The following is a 17569-nucleotide window of genomic DNA, read 5'->3' as shown; positions in this document are numbered from 1 at the left end:
GTCAGTGTTATCACAAGATCTGCCCAACGAAGATCTTTACATTGGTTTAAAGAGCCTCCAAAAGACACAACAGATGCAAGCAAGACATGGGAACTCTTAAGTGTTTAGACAGCACCCCTCCATATATTGCTTTTTTCATGCTATTATGATATTAGGTTAGGCAGCGTCTGTTACAGAGACTAGAGGTGACACATCTGAAGAGTGGTCAACACACCTAAGATTATCAGGTAACATTTTTCTCCATCTGGCTCATGAAGAATTTGCTTTTATTTGCATAACCAAAGGAAAAGAAAAGTTTACTAGGCCTTGCTGAACCGTTAGGCACTTCATGCCTTCCAGCATTACAATGGAAGCTAAAGAAAAAATCCATCTGGAAATCTCACCCTACCAAAAATAAGGCAGCAAGTTGCAAGAGGCACAACTGTAAAACAACTACATGTCCAAGACCACTGTTCAGCTGCCACTGAAAGAAAACTATTGACCAAAGAACTGGCCCTCAACAGATTCCACAGGGGAAACATTACATTCAGCTGCCTCCCCGTTACGCCAAGTAGTGAACAGCTATCTGTGTAAACTTGTGCGTATATGGATTATACTTCATTATGAATATACAGACAAGTCCCTCCATAAAAAAAAAAAAGCATAAATAGATCCTGTTGTGCTCTTGCCTTTCCGGTTCTGTAAACATTTGGCAATATATATATGTATGTGTGTGTGTGTGTGTGTATATATATATATATATATATATACACATACACATACATACACACACACATGTGCAAACACACACACAGAGATATATACATATATACACGCGCGCGCATACACACACACACACAAAGATTGCTTCCAGCAAACTAATGTGCAAAACATGGCCACCTCGTATAGGGGACGAGCAATGAGGTATAATTGTGCCTGTGTGGGGGTTACCCGTAAGCCACTTCAGACCCGCTGTTCAGGGCTCTAGGTAGTCGCAATACCTGTCCTGAGTTGGCCTGAATCTCCTGACACAACCCTCCCACCAGCAGAGCAGTTTCAAGTGGGCATCACATCAGGATGCAGCTGCGCTGTTCACCATACGAGTTGTCCACACGATCGATTTCCTCAATGACCTTTGTGAAGATACCTTGAGTCATCTGCAAGACAGAGAAAGGGGAACATGTGAGAGTTATTCAAGAAAGATCACTGCTGCTTTCAAGGCAGGCGTGGGGAACCTGTGACCTCCAGATGTTGGTCAACAACTCCCATCATCCCTGACCACTGGCCATGCTGGGAGAGTTGAAGTCCAACATCTGGACAGCCACAGTTTCCCCACCCCTGTCTTAAGGGCTTGCTCCAGGACTGCCTTCCCTAATCTGGTACCCTCTGACATTTTGGACCTCAATTCCCATTAGTCCCAGCCAGGATGGCCAATGGGCATGAATGCTGGGAGTTGTAGTCCAAAGCATCTGGAACAAGCTTATGCTGTACTTTGTGGTTTTAATTTTGGGGAACCGCCCAGACAGCTTCAGCTATTGGGCAATATAAAAAAAAAATCTGGAGAACCTGAAGCCCAGGGGCCAAATCCGGCCTCCTGGGCTCCTGACCCAGGACTCTGCAGATGGCCACACTCACTTCCCCTGACCCCACCTGCTTTCTCCCCAATCACCAATTGTTTGGTGGTTTCCCAGTTTGTGTGTAGCTTCCCCCACTCCCCAATTTTCAAAGGCTGAAATGCCTCTCCTCTGGCTTAGTTACTGGCAGTAAAAGCTTTAAGCTAAACTATGCTGGGATTTTTGGTATCTTGGCCCCACCCACCACTGGAATGCAGCCCCCACGAGCATCTCTGACATGGAATTTGGCCCTCAGACTGAACAGCATTCTGCACCCCTGGCTGGAGGATGCCATGCTGGGGAAGGCTGCTCCAGAAGGAGGCATGTGAATTTATGTCTACACCTGCCTTTGCACTGGCATATGACGTGCAAGGAGGAACATAGGAAAAACAGAGTTAACCAGGAACACTCCACAGGTGGTCTGTAATTCTGGACACTGGAACTCAATGTTTTAATCAGTCCTGGATTTTTCTTATTGTTGGTCATCTAAAATTGTTTAGATATGTGTATGTGTGTGCTGTATGTTTATATGTCTTAATATAAATGGTTTTTTATACTATGTGTAATGTATTTTAATGGTTTTTAGTCTTTGTAAACTGCCCAGAGAACTTCGGCTAGAGAAATGTAAGAAATAAAATGAAACCCAAGTAACGCACCCACTCCCATCAAGTTTAAACCCATGACAAACCCTCATCCGAAAGTGACATTTTGTGTTCTTTAGAGCGCTCATGTCCCCACCCACCCGCAGGCTAGGAGGAAGAGGAAGAGGTGCCAGACCTGGTTTTCTTTTGCCGATGACTCCAAGAACACAGCCCCCCAGGAACAGGCAAGCTTCCTACCCTCGTCGGTCTTCACTTGACGGCTAGAGACACACACAAAGGGGAAGAGATGAAAAAGGGAAGCAGGGAGACTCCAAGCCATCACCATGCTTTACTAGTTGCGATCTGAGCCACCTTGTGGGCCTGGGCCTCAGCTGAAGAGCAGGATAAAAAATTAATAAAAATACATCAGACCATGCTTGGCATACTCTGCATGCATATATGCCTGCAATAAAAAGAAAGCAATGATTCCATGGATGACGGGTACCATTTTGGACAAACAGTAATTTCATCTCATAACCACCACCTGGGTTGCAATATTTTGATATTTCGAGAGGTCAAGGATAAAGAGCAACATGGACTTGAAGTACTGCAGGATTCCCAGCAATCTACTCCCTGCAGAATACAGGAGATCTCCCCTCATTCCTGTCTGACCAAAACACTATGCATTTCTAAACTTTCAGCTAATGCTGACCACTTGTTTTCAAAAAATTTCTTGCCACCACGAGGTGTACAAGCCTACTTTAAAAAAAAACAAACAGAATACACTTAATTTTTCTGGAAGCCCATCTCAAGAGTCCAGATCTGATGTAGATGTACATCTTAGAAACACACAACCCTGATCCTAGGAGAGGAGCCAACAGAATCGATTGTCACTTACAACAGGGGCCTGTTCAGGATAGTATTCTAGTTTGGAATGTTAGGATGCAGCGAGATCAGGGCCGAACTAGGAGATAGAGATTGGTACACACAGTGCACTATTGATGTGTAGTGGAAAGACACAAGCCTTCTGCACCTGCGTGCTAGATGTAAGAAAATGCGTGAAAGCAACCTCCCCATATATTAACAAGGATTGTGCAGAACAGGCCTTTCATTAATAGAAGCTACATGTGACCATGGCAAGACAGAATTAAACAATGCTTGGCCAAATATTGTCCTAAGCACAAATCTACCCCCTCCCTCCCGGTACAACTCCGGTTCTACCCTATGTTTTAAAAAGAGACTGAAGCACCCCATTCCGAGCCATAGTGGCAACAGACTATGAAGTTCTTACCTTTCTAGCGACAGATCAGCTTTATTGCCAACTAGCACCACAGGCATCCTGCCAAGAGAGAAAGGGACCATTCTAAAAGTGGCTTCCTGCACGCTAAGTGGAGATCTCACTTCACTCATCATAACACCTCTTCAGTCAGGCCCAACAAGGTACCAGCTCCTGACCCAGGGGCAACTCATGCATAGGAGCTGGTAAGACAAGAACACTGGCACTCCTCCTGGAAGGACCCAGATTTCTGATGGGAGATACTCCTTTCCCTGTATGGCTCCAGTGGTTCATGTTATTTCGGAGCACATCACAGCCTGTATCTAAGTGATTCAGGTAGCGAGTAATCTTATTTTGTTTAGTCTCGGGCCTTCCTGGAATTCACATACTGACCTGAAAACCCTCCCCATCAATCCTCCTAAATGTGTTGAGGCTGGCTATGGTTACGCCCTAGAGAGGGAAATACACTCTGCACATGTTTAGTGTTGTATTGTATGGTTTTAGTTATTGTGAACCACCCACACAGCTTTGGTTATTGGGTGATATAGAATGTAATAAATAAATAAATACCAGTCCTGTATATGTTCTGGAATAGAAAAAGGTTGCAATCCTACTTGAAAGGACAAATACCACCTTCTTTAAGGCCAGCACAATAGAGAGAATGTGGGCCTGACACTCCAGGCTTTATCCTTGCAGCTACAGGTTTAGGTGCAAAAATGTACCCATGTAAGCATGTTCATGAACTTTACCAAACAAAAAGTGCTGTTGCAATTATAATTATGATTACTGTGATAATGGAAAGCACAGGAATCCATGCCAGTTGCTGTAGCAAGTTACTGACTGTTTGTCCCATCAATTAAGTGCTTAAAATAACTGTCACCACAATCCAGATGATAGTTTTGTTTTGTATATCCTCAGCATTAATTGCCACCAACCATTAACTGTTTGGAGAAAGTAATCAACCACATGCATTGCCAGTTCAAGTGACTATTCTACTAGCGATGTTGCCCATTCCAAAATCCTTTCCTGAAAAAGAGCTCTTATATAGCCTGGTATAGTGTAAACACACACACACCCCACCTGTTTTGATAGCTTTTTTCATGCTAGTATTCTCCAATATCTTCTCTTCCCTTCTTACCCCCACCTTGCCAAATTAACATTTACCTTGTCTTCCCTCTGCTCTCATATAACTTGCTGTGTAGAGACTTTACCACCTGAAAACTGCAAAAAAGAGGAAAAATTATAGGGTGACTCCTCTTACACACACACTCAAGACAGATGCCACAGAGTGTCGAATCCTATTGAGTTGGTATAGAAGGTAGAAAGTAGAAAATGGTTATTCGTTCCCCATGATAGCATTTATCTATTACGGTTGAATGTAGTATGCAAACTAGCCAGAAAGGATAGTGTGAATTCAAATGGTTTCACTCAGAAGGGGAAATAACAAAAAAAAACCCAAGCAAACTGATATACTAGAATGAGAAGGTTCTGGGCATTTGGAAGTGGTTGAAGAAACATAGAAGATGGATCTACAACCAGGGCTGAAGTCAAGCTAGGCAGGACTGGGACCAGACGAAGTGTCCCAAGATCATTTGTGTGGACTTGCAATATCAAGGGGACGACATTTTGTGCCCTCAACCATCCCACAGGGCTCAGAGCAATCACCACGATGTTCCCAGGCCACAGAACCTCATTTGCCCAAGTGCTCTGGGCTATCATCTTAACCCACCAAGCTCTGGGACTCCTTACCTTTTGAGAGATGTGACAGAATACACCAGCACGTAGCCATGGATGCCAATGATAAAAGAGTGAGGCAAGATGGTGTATTCGTCCTGGACAAAAACAAGAGGACAAGAGGCTCTCCAATTAAAGATGCATCGTGCTAGAGAGTCCAGAGTCATTTGTCATAACAACCTGATGCAGGAATGGGCCCTTTCCAAGCCCATGCACCTGCATGCATGGGTGGGCAAGGAGTCCTTCATCCACTGGGATGGAAGCAACCCCACCGCCACCACCAATGCTTCAGCAAATGACTGGTGCCCAGGCCAGCTAAAGTTCAAATGGACTGATGTGTCCTAGAAGAGCTCTCCATTTCGTAGGCTTTTCTGGCTGTGCATTACCTCCACATCAGCTGCATTTAGATGCAAGCTATTTATCTTACAGCCAAGCCGGGGCGGGGGGGGGGGGGAATAGAGGGAACACTTGCATTCAAAGGTGAAATAGTATAATCAAACAAGGGCACCTTCTCTTACCTGCCCTGCGGTGTCCACTAGCTGCAAGTGGAATTCATCTTTCCCCACCATCAACATTTTGTTGTAAGCTAAAGAGGGGAGGGGAGGCAATTTACAGTAATGTTACTAAGGTCCTGCTGCAGCCCTCCCCAAATTAACCCACATCCTGGGCTCTATCACAAAGTTCTGCACTGGAAGTCCTCTTACACCTCTTTCTCCTCTGCTTTCCTCCTACCAGGTCAGGTCTTAGCCTGCCACTAGAACAGAAAACCCATTCTCTTCTTTGCCCAAGGTTTGCGCTCAACTCTTCTTTTTTTCTTTCTATCCCCACCACCCCAAACCAAACCAGTGTTTCTCCTGAACTGGGGAAGCAACAGCATGAGGGTTATGGCAGTGGCATCTCCTCCCAAAAAAGGCCATTAGGAAAACGCTTACCAAGCAGAGGCGTTCAAGAGAGCATATGTGCACAGGCAGGGCTTGTTTGTTGTGGCTATTTGAAGCACAGCTACCACTAATGCATGATCGATACTCTTTGTAAACTGGGATGGGGGGTCACACAAAGGAGAGAATTAAGAAGTGGGCAGGCAATTGTAATTCTTTGCGAGGGGTGGTAAAGTACAGCTAAAGTAGCAGTGAACAACAAAAATCCACACCTGTAAATATGGATCATTTTAATCATAACCATTATGTTTCTGGAGCATTTGCCCTGAGAAAATGCACTTCCCACAAAGCACTTGTGCAAGAGGCTGGCTGCAAGAAGCCCCAGAAGACTTGCACTTGGCTCTAGCCACCACTCAGGAGGCAGGCAAAGCAGTTAGTTACAGACCTGGTTTACACATAACAAAATCCCAGAGTACAGGTTGAGTATGAGTTGTCATTATGTGCGAACCCTGCACTATGGTTTAACTACGGGCTGTTAATCACAAGCAACCCAGAGTTCACAACCCAACAGCAAACCATGGGTTCTCTTTCTGGGTTGTTCGTGATTAACAACCCATGGTTAAACCACAGTGCAGGGGTCACACATAGTGACAACCTACGATTCAACAACAACCCCTGATTCAATGACAACCCATACTCTGGTTGTCATTACGTGCAAACCAGGCCGTAGTCAGTCTTCTGCAAGAACACTTGCCAAAACACCAAGAGCAAGCATGTTTTTCATCCTGGTGAGTAAGAATGCCAAGGGGGGCCAGAGGATTGTGTGCAGCCATGACTTACAGCCCAATCTCATGCAGAGTTAGGTGAGCCTAATTATTCATATGATAGCACAGCAGCAGAATTAGCAGGAGATGCACTGCTCAGTGGAAAGACATGTTTACTATATTCCTGCTGGCTTGTAGAAATAATTGTTGGTTCCCAAGCCCAGACACAGTTTATTGACCCCTGGCTATAGTTACATTTTGGTATAGAAACTAAAGGGACAAAATCTAATATATGCACAAACCCCCCACAGTGGATCATCAGCAGACAGCGCTTCCTGACACATGTTTTGGGTAGATAAATCTGCAAAGATTTTTTTCCTCCAGGAGTGATAACCACATTGGGCAAACGCGAGCCGAGCTATCTGTTCTCACCCAGAAAACAGGACAGATTTACAGGTGAACCTGCTCTCAAAATAACCTAACATGTTTCTCTGTATGGAGTGGGTGTGAAAGGCACCCCCCTTCAAAAACAGGAAGGGACTATTGTGATGGGGAAGGGTCTGTGGCAAAGCAGGAAATGAGTACAGAGGTGCTACTGAATCTGTTTTAATTTAAACAAACCTCAAACAAGCTGAGAGTTTTGAACAGAGGAGATGCCACGCCCTGGCCAAAGCACAATCAAGAGTTACTTGATTTTAACATCGCTTGAGACTCAGTAGCCCATTTTAGGGCAGTACTGCTGCACCTGATAGGCTTGGAAGCCTCTATTTATGGCCAGCTTCTCCCTTTCCCAACTTGTCAGTCACAACAAGCAGCAAGTGAGGTTAGCTTCCAATCTAATTCAAATGTGCCTTCCCACTGTTAGGTCAACAAGCTAACCCACATTTAAGCAGGACTGAAAAAGTGTTCAACATTGTTGAGGCAAGTTTATGAGGGCCAGTGCAGTGTAACAGAGAGTTGGACTAAGACTCAGAAAACCTGGGTTCAAGTCCCCATTCAGCCATGAAGCTCACTGGGTAATTTTAGGCCAGTCACCGACTCTCAACCTAACCTACCTCACAGGGCTGTTGTGAAGATAAAATAGAGGGGAGAAGGAGGATAATGTACACCACCTTGGGCTCTTTGGCAGAAAGGCAGAATATAAGAAGAGCCATCATGCTGGATCAGACAAGGGTCCATCCAGTCCAGCATTCTGTTCACACAGTGGCCAACCAGCTATGGACTAGGAAACCACAAGCAGGTCACAAGTGCAAGGGTGTAACTAATGTAGCAAAATAAATACAAAAGGGTGCAATCCTACGGCTGCTAGACAGCAGCTAGGCGGCCATAGGATTGTTCAGTTTCTGGGAACTGACCTCGGAGCCCGCACTCCAAGGTCGGTGCCTGGAAAACCACCTCCCCGCCCCCTTGTAGGCAGCACTGATCGTCCCCAGCTCAGCACTCAGAAGAGTAGCGCGGAGCAGGGCAAAAGGGGGCGTTCCTGGGGGCGGGGAGTGCGGCAGTGCCAGTACACTTCCTATGTGTCATCTGGCCTCCCCACCCCGCACTCCAACGTCCCATGGCTGGACAGCCGAAATCAGCCGTCTACCCGCGAATGCAGGGGAGAAGATCCCCTCCGTGCTCCAGCTACCCTGTACTGGATAGGTTGGCGCCTCTCAGTTCGGAGGCGGCCGCCTATCCCAACAGGATTGCTGCCTAAATGATCCAACATGACAACTGAAGTTATGTGTCCTTAGCTCAGTAGTTAGCACCAGGGAGCCCCTGGACCAAATCTGGTCTACAAAGGTCTTCCAGTTGGCCCAACAACTGGCACTGCGTCTTCCTGCCCAACTGACTATGGCCCATATCCATTTCTGTTTCCCTGGCTTGCAACCCACTCTGCACCCCCAACATGTCCTTTTCTGGAAAGAGCAGAAAGGAATGCAAAGGCATGCCTTCCTGTCATTGCCTATGCAACCACCTCATGTGTTTTTCCACTTTGCTCTGCCCTCAGTTGCTATGATGTAATGGGGAATGTGAAGAAAAGAGAGAGAAGCTCCTTCCTGCACAGCGTAAGGACTGTAGGAGTGAAAAGTACAGATTGGGAGGATGCATGCGATGGTGGTAGTGGAATATGACAGGGTGTGTCATGTTTCCCGCAGCAGTCAGTGCTTGATTGAGCCCCTGGCCAATTGTATGAAAGGTGTATCTGCATTTATGCCTGCACAAAAGACTAGCTGGATTTGAACTTGTCAGCCTCTCTCTCCAGCCATCATGATGACGTTGTTCAACGTGCAAAGACTGCAATCCTATACACACTTACTTCAGAGTAAGTCTGTGAAAGTTTGAGGCCTACAGAGACAAAGAGGAAGTGGTCAGGCTTACAGGCCTGGAGTTTTCTGTAGGGAGGGGGTAACCCTGAGAGGAGGAGTTTCATTTCTCCACTAAGCTTAATGTCTTCAGGCCTGAAGCAGTTCTTTCATTTTTGAGGGTGGGGAATATATAAAGAGAGGGAGAGAGCCAGTAAGTCAGGAAGACCAGGCTGCAGCCAGAGCAAGAGAGAACAGAGAGAGCTAGAGCCTGAAGGAGACCAGAGTCTGAAGAGTGAGCAGAAAGAAGCAGCCTAGAAAAGTCTACAGGCAGCTAGAATAAAGGAACTTGCATTTTGCTTTTATTTTCTCTTAAGGCCTTTAGTTGTAATTTGTTTGCTTTAAATAGTAAACTGTTGTTGTTAAACCCTGTATCTAGAGTGTCCGTCACCCCATGTCTACAGCCTAATCCCCACATTACTGGGATGGGGAAGTTTAAAAGAAGTAAGGTGGGACTCTTAAGGAGGCAAGAGATCCTTAAGGGGTTGCTCAGGGGGTCCAGGTCATAAGGGGAACATTGACAAAGTCCCACTGAAATAAGCATGACTTACTTGGAGTAAATGGGCACTGGACCAGGCAGTAGGTCCTCCCCAACGCAATAGCCTCTGGGCTGCTAAAGCAGGGGTCAGCAACCTTGTGCCTTCCAGTTGCTTTGGATTGCAACTGCCATAATCCCTGACCATTGGCCATGGTGGCTGTGGCTGGTGGGAGTTGTAGACTTCTGGGGGGCACCAGGTTGCCTATCCCTGCACTAAAGAATAGCTGGCCATACACACGCGCTCACACTAGTAGTGTAACTATTTCCCAATGCAGAGACATTTGTACAATACGATCCTGGTTTTAATTATTGCAAGCCACTGGAAGCTTTTTGGGGTGAGGAGAGAAGATTAAATAAATGCAGAGTTCTCCCACAATACTTCTAGACACGTTCCCCATATTAATGGAATATAAAGTCAAGAGATGGGTATGTGCACCACCCCCTCCCCAAGAGCATATATACAATAGCAACACCACTGGAAATTCTTACAGTAGAAGCACGATCAAGCGTTCACGCAAAGACACCATTATATATTCTTATACCTCCTGGCTACTTTTGACAATTCAGTTCTCCTTCACACAAAATTTAGGTTACTTTGCCCTTGTAACAACCAAGAGCCCAGATATACCCAGTAAACACTTAACTACAACACTTACTGCTTTCCACGGTGGGGTCATAACACTCCAGAAATTCCCCATCAATGAACTGGTGAGCAAGAGAAGTTTTACCTGAAGAGGAAAGATGTGAAAAGAGAGTCTTGCTGCAAGTGTGTTCTTCTGATCTTAGCAACCAACAAACAAGCCATTTAAAGAAAACAAACAAACCATTTTCCACGGGTCTCCCTCCTTTTCAATAGAGGCGAAAACTGCACTGACTTCCAGCTTAGGGCCACTCCACTTGCCAAGGGAATCCTAATGCTTGTGTTCTGAGGCAAGAGGAAGGTAATGGCAGAGCTATTTTATTTCATTTTTAAATCATTTTAAATCCCTGGCACTATTCAAAGCAGGCAACCTACAAATGGTGAAGAGCTCCAGTGTTAGGTGCCGGAGGTAATCTTGAAATTGTTCCATGTTTGACAAAATAAACTAACATATTGCAAAATGCATTTTTAGCCTGTTGGCACATCTCCAAAGGGAAAATTAAATAACAAAAGTTGTCAACATCTTATCAGAAAGAAAGAAGATACAAATGAAGTTCTGATCTGAAGTTCTGCTATGAAAAGTAGTGAGCGTTGTTCTTTTGCTTCTAGAGGAAAACATTTTATCTTTGCATAGAAATGTCAAAGATTGTAACCCTTGCATTTCATGACCTTTTGGCCCCAGGAGGTCTCTTGTTTATAATTTGCTGCATATTGGTGTGTGCGTAGGTATGGGTGTTTACATCTGCCAACCTTCATGCATCTGATAAAGCGGGCTCTATTCCCCAAAAGCTTATGCCACAATTAGTTTTCTAGTGTTTAAGGTCCAGTGCTCTGGTACCCTCCAGATGTTTTGAATTACAATTCCCATAAGCCTCAGCCAGCATGGCCAATGGTCAGGAATTATGGGAGTTGCAGACTAAAATATCTGGAGCCTACACCTGATTTAAGGTGTTACAAAACTCTTAACTGTTGTTACTACAAGTAGAAAGTTAGTCCTGGCAGCGTCATTTGGTTCTTTTAATTTTTGCAAACTGATTACAAATACAGCAGTACAGTTTTTATCAGCCCAGAAATCAATAAGATCCAATTTGCTATCCATTTATTATCTCTTGGTCTTCTTTTTTCAACAAATCAATCTAGTACATTTACAACACAATACTATACAAGTCTGCTCAGATGTAAACCCCGCTGGGGTTTCTCCCAGGTAAATCAGTATAGGATTGCAGCTTTAGACATATGCCATGTCTCAAATCCTGTAGCACCAATCCAATGGATGGAGACAAGCTCTCCTTGGTAATCTACCTCCAATGGAGATTAGACAAAGGCAATCAATATTTCAACAGCTTATAAAAAGTCTAGTACTATTTGGAAGTCATCATTGTCCACTTGTGGACTGAGAAAACCAAAGGATGTTACAGAATCTCAGATAACGTTTAGTATTTCTGCCTGATAAGATTTAAAGCAAGTCCAAAAGATATGCTGAACATCTGCTTGTATCCAGCTACATCTCTAACACCTATCCTTGTTCAGTCAATGTTATTTTATTTATCACCATATGCAGTACTGTGCATCAACACTGTATCTGGACATGCATGTGTAGTCTGTGGGATACTCCTCTCCGAAATTTAGTTTGGGAACACACCATTTTTGGATGCAGGTAGAGCAGCTCATGGGATGCATCTAATTAGGTTGCGACAGCTGGCTCCCAGTGTCTGTTCTTGCCTTGTCAAGAAACAGGGGAAACAGAAGAGTCGGGAACTCGGATTTCTCCTTCTGCTAGAACTTGCCATGTGGGACACATGCACAGGGGATCCATAAGCCCCAGGGGTCATCTGGAGCTGGGGATGAGACGAGCAAGTCCCAGCATCACACATGACAGTGGCAGTGAAGAAACAAATACAATCTGGCCATGGTTTTGCTTGTCCCTACTTCTTGGTGACAGAAGAAAAGCTGCCTCCAATTGTATAAGGATGCAGTGAACGAGACAAGCTTGTAGTACCTCACACCAGAGAAAGCACCAGAAGAAAACAGGCAGATCTTCCAAGGGCTGTCACACTCAAGCAAGACAGCTTTCAGGCATATTAACAGTGGCTGAATTGAACGTGTTGCTCCCTTTATCTTTCTCTCCCAGCCCATGAAGTGATTTGGCTCATGCACATGTTTGTATGAAGCATGTATGAGCGGAGCGGATAGAAACCCAATTTCTATCAAGCCTCCTTTAGGGAGAGGAGTTGTTAACACATCACTTGTTAGCATCTTTATTTTAGTCACAAGAAAAGGAATTTATACACCACACTAGGGGTGGGCAACATGTGGCGCTCCAGATGTTTTCACCTGGAACTCCATCATCCCTTTCCTTTGGCTAGGCTGGCTCAGGTTGAGGGGAAATGTAGGCCAAAATATCTGGAGGACCACAAGTTGTCCATCCCTGCGCTACACAGTAAATTAAGATGGTGGTCTGTTATGAGTCTCAGGTGCAGAGTAGCTTAACTGGCTCCCTTAGATTTATGTGTAATGCACTAGAACAGGGACGGGAAGCCTGTGGCTCTCACCCCTGCACTAGAAACTTAGGATTCTACCCCTTACTGTCAACGGTAAAATAAATATTCTAAACTCCTAAGTGCCAATTTTGAATTTTTAGGAATTTGGGCGATCTGGGTTTTTTTCCCCAGCCCAACTTTCTATAACTTTCTGCTCATTTTCACAGTTGACTTAGCAAACTGCAGTATGTTATTCTTTTTACTGATCATCTGGGCTTTGGGTACAAGAAAAAGGGATAACATGTCCAAGAAACAAAAAGTCAACAGAAATGTGAACACATTGCCTTCCCCTGTTCAGGGACAATTCCCCAAGATGACAAGGCTGTGTGGCTGAACACCCTCCTAAGTTGCCAGTTGTAAGCATTCTACTGACAGCATGGCCCAGAAGTGGTGATGCTCAGTTCAGTAAGACAGGTGGTGTACAATTGAACATAGCTGCATTGACCCAGTCCAAACATGGAGGACTTTGTTTTGCATTAACAAACATCAGCAGCTCTGCTAAGGCCTAAGTCCATTTTGGACCTGTTCAAACAAGGCACAAATGACTGTACTAGGAGGATCAGCAATCGACATGTACACTTTAGAGCCCAGCACACACCATGGTCCCTGTCACTTAGATTTTTTTTAACCCATACTGTCAACGAAAACAACACAGCCTTTCAAAATAGATTCTCATACACAGGGGCATCAAGGTGAGTATTCCACATACCCCCATCCCCAGAAAAGGGTTGCTACAGGCTCGACCTAAGGAAACAAGCCACTTCACCACCTGGCCTCCCATGTATAACCTCTGATCGTTTCCTCCTGCATGTGGATTAACTGAAAACAGACCCTGAGCGTTCTGTTTTCTTCTTGCATTCATGTTCTTGGGGGTGAGGCTGGGGAGTCAGATGAGCAGGGAATTGTGCATGAGCAAACAGCTCCCAGAGGAGAACTAGCAAAGCTCATGCAAGTGATGCCCACCAACTACACATTTTCCCCCACTCAAGAGCCACAAAAGTTTGGTTAGAAGGGAAAGAAGCCCCATCTGCAAAGCTCCAGTTCACAAGGAAGAGCTGACTAGTTAGAAAGGGGGAGGCGGGAGTTCTCTTCATGCAAATGTAACCACACCAGTGCTGACCCAACTTCATCCCCCCCCCCCGTTTAAACCTAAATAAGTATTTATCAGAACATGTAAAGATTTGCAGCAGTCATTTTGTCAAAAGCATTGTTTCCCCTTGCACCTACCCACACCCCAGCCCAAAACTGCCCGAGGTTTGTAACACGCATCCCGCGCAACAGGGCTGTAGAGCCAGCAAAGGGAGAAAATTATCTGCCTCCGGACGTGCAAACTTCAAGCCCAGGAAGCTCAGAGACAGGAAACCCACAAAGCGGAGTAGTGCAGCAGCCCATCCCCAAACACGGGCCACTCCGAGAGCCAACAGACACGCATTAGTTCATCAGTGCTCCGTTTTCCTCCTGGCCCGATCTGGGTATTTTATTGTGTCAGAAGAGCGGAATATAGAGAATACTTGCAGCGTTGCTACTATTGTTTCCAAAGTAGCCGCTGCGCACCCATCTGTTTCCAAAGGCCCCTGCAAAGTCACTACACCCGATTCACCCCACGGTGCGAAACTTGCCTCAGACTTGACATCCCCTAAAAGCAGCCGCCACGCCTCGCCTGCTTCCTCCTGACGAGCCCTGGACAGCCCCCGCCGCCCCCACGCCCCATCCCTACGCAACCCCAGGGAGCACCGTCTCCCCGGCACTCTGCCGCCGACCCTCCGCCAGTTCTGCAAACGCGGGTCGCCTTCGCCTGCAGCGCGCTTCGCACGGACGCGGCTTGCACGCCGAGGCACACCGCAGCGGCGGGCGCGGCTCGCCGAGTGCCACCGGCCAGATGCCGCCCAGCCCCCTTCCCGGCCCCCCGCCTCGCAGCCAGCGCCTTCGGCACGCTCCGCAGCCGCCCCGGGGCTCCGCGGGCACAGCCCCCCGCACTCCGCCCCACCGCGCGCCCTTCCGCGCGCCCTCCCCAGCTCAGCCCTCGCGCGCCTCCCGCCGGGGCGCCGGCACCCGGCCACGTGCCCCCGCGGGCGGGCGGGCGGGCGGCATCCCTCCCCCCCCGGGGCGGGCGCTCTCGCGCGCGCGCGCACGACTGACCCACGGAGCGGTATCCCAGGATCACGACCTTCCGGTAGCGCACCAGCGGCATTGCACGGCCGCGGCTCCGAGGCCGGCCCTGGCGTGGCGCGGAGGGGCGGGCCGGCGAGGGTGGGTGCCGCAGGGCGGGCGGGCCGAGCGATAAAGAGCCCGCCGGAGTAGAGCCGCGGGCGCCGCAACTACAAACGCCCACGTGACCACAACACTGGCCCAGAGCCGCCGCTCCCCATTGGCCCGGGAGGAGGCGCGTGCGCGCTGCGGCGGCCTGCGGCTCCATTCATGAAAACGGCCAGGGACGCGAGCGGAGCGCGTGGCGCGCAGACACACGGCTGCGCGCGAGGGCTTCGCCGCCGCCCTCGCGGAGAGGCGCCTCCTCGCGTCGAGCGCGGTTGGCCCGGGAGCGAAGGCCTTTGAGGGCGGCGGGGCTCGGCTCGCGCCAGGCTGCGGAGTGCGCTTCTTTCACCCAAGCGTCCTGTCCGATCCGCCCGGCTGCGCCTCCCTCGAGAGCTGTCCGCTGCCGAGGGCTGAAGGAGCTTTTATCGTTCCTGTATCTTTGCATGCCGAACGCCGAGAGCTCCCACCCGCCTTGCAGAACGAATGTAGAGCCCCAGCCAGGCAAAGGTACGCACCTTTAAAATCCCAGTGAGAGGTAAGCATTTGCCGAATGCCCTTCCTCATGGAATGAGTGGGCTTCACGACCGCATAACTTTGGATGGATCGTGTGGCCAAGATAATTAAGATCAAGAGCCACCATCCCTCCTCCCATCTCAAACAGTGCAAGTCAAAAACGTCATAAGATCATAAGAACCGTGCTGGATCAGACCAAGGGTCCATCTAGTCTAGTATTCTTTAAACTCAGTGGCCAACCAGCTGCCCACGGGAAACCCACAAGCAGGACACGAGTGCAACAGCACCCTCCCGCCCATGCTCCCCAGCAACTGGTATACATAGACATACTGCCTCTGATACTGGAGGAAGCATGGAGCCACCAGGACTAGTAGCCATTGATCAGCAAAACACACAAGCTGGTGCTTGAGCAAACTTGTCCCCAGTTTTGGAAAGCTCCCAAATGCTTGCCCTTTCCTGGGGCGTGTGAGGTGTCTGAATTTTTCCTACCTATAATGTAAATAAAGGGTCTCTTTCCCTCCCAGTGCCCACAGAGGATGCTGCATTATATCATCAGACCACTGAGGGACCTGTGGCCCTCCAGATGTTGTTAAACTACAACTCCCATCCTCCCAACCATTTAGCCATGCTGGCTGGGGCTGATGGGAGTTGGAGTCTTAACATCTGGAGGGCCACAGGTTCCCCAATGCTGATCTAGCTCTACACCACAGGTAGGCCCTCTGATGCCCTCCAGATGTTTTGGAGTATAACGTCTATAAGCCCCAGTCAGCATGGCCAATGGTCAGGGATTATGGGAGTTGTAGCCCAATATCATCGTAGTCCAATATAATCAACCAGGTTGCCTATCCCTGCACTGAGTGGCAGCAGTTCTCTAAGGTTTCAGACAGGTATCTTTCCAGCCATACCTACCTGGAGATGCCAGGGATTGAACCTGAGACCTTGGGTATGTGACGCATGTGCTCCCCCATTCTCTGTGTCTACCCTACTCTCTCTGCGGGGCTCTTAACTCCACCAAGAATCAGAGCATCTTGGTTGCTTCCAAGCAACACCTTGCATTGTAACAATTGTGTCACATGCGTAATAATCAAATTAATGCAGCTTTTCCTAGCATGGACATGCATTGATGGGGAAAGCTTCCCCTGTTGAATTTCTGCCATGCAGTTGTTAAAGAGCAGGAACACTTCCAGGAAAAAATCACAAGTGTCAATCCTAATTTAAAGGAGTATCTTTCAGTTGTGCACTGAACATTCCCATACTTGGAATGCTGGAGGAAGAAATTTGTGAAGGGTGACTCTCAATTTTCAATCTTAGAAATTTCATTGACGGTGCAATCCTTTGCATTTCTACCCAAAAGCAAGTCCCATTGAATTCAATGGGGCTTTCTCCCAGGTCAATGTGTTTAGGAAATTTTTAATATTTTGTGATTGTGGGCTGCCTTTTTGGTATACAAAAAATATACAGTAGGAATTGTGTTGGCGCCCAACCACCTTTGCAAGCTGCTGGGCATGCACTGTCCCCTTGGATGCATTTGACTAGTTTTGATTTTGACTGGTAAGATCTACATTTCCTCTGATAACTGAAGAGCCCAGTCTTGCTTTGACAGGGCCTGCCACAAAGGTTGCATCTATGATCTCTTATGATCCAACACATTTTGGTGCCTCAGGCAGAAAATCCAAAGGGCGCCCCCTCCCCTTGCGGATAAAAAGGTAATATTAAACCACATAAACAAGCATTCCCTGCCTTTTATTGGTATGCAAAATGTGGCATCTGTAGGCCACCTTGCTCTGCCCGATGGCAGGCCCTGCCCTCTGGTAAATCATACCATATTTTGGTTCTAGGTCTTTCCATATGATCAAACCAAAAATGTTTTAAGCACATTTTAGCCTGTGTGCAATACTCCCACAAACCCCAG

At 47.3% G+C, this 17569-nt stretch overlaps 1 protein-coding gene across 1 annotated transcript; it reads right to left on the bottom strand.

The window, feature by feature from the left end:
• Nucleotides 1-253: 253 nt before the first annotated feature.
• Nucleotides 254-15225, bottom strand: RHEBL1 (RHEB like 1). Its single transcript, XM_084832333.1, has 8 exons — nt 15031-15225; nt 10368-10439; nt 5702-5769; nt 5199-5281; nt 4614-4670; nt 3465-3512; nt 2370-2454; nt 254-1136 (listed from the first exon to the last, which is right to left on the bottom strand). The coding sequence occupies exons 1-8, from the start codon at nt 15080-15082 to the stop codon at nt 1047-1049; spliced, it is 555 nt and encodes a 184-aa protein (XP_084688459.1). The 5' UTR covers nt 15083-15225; the 3' UTR covers nt 254-1046.
• Nucleotides 15226-17569: the final 2344 nt, after the last annotated feature.

This window comes from Heloderma suspectum, chromosome 2 (genome assembly GCF_057233095.1).
Source record: "Heloderma suspectum isolate Gila_16-S chromosome 2, 16-S_ref, whole genome shotgun sequence".
NCBI classification, from domain to species: domain Eukaryota; kingdom Metazoa; phylum Chordata; class Lepidosauria; order Squamata; family Helodermatidae; genus Heloderma; species Heloderma suspectum.
This window is presented reverse-complemented; position numbering and strand designations above follow the sequence as displayed.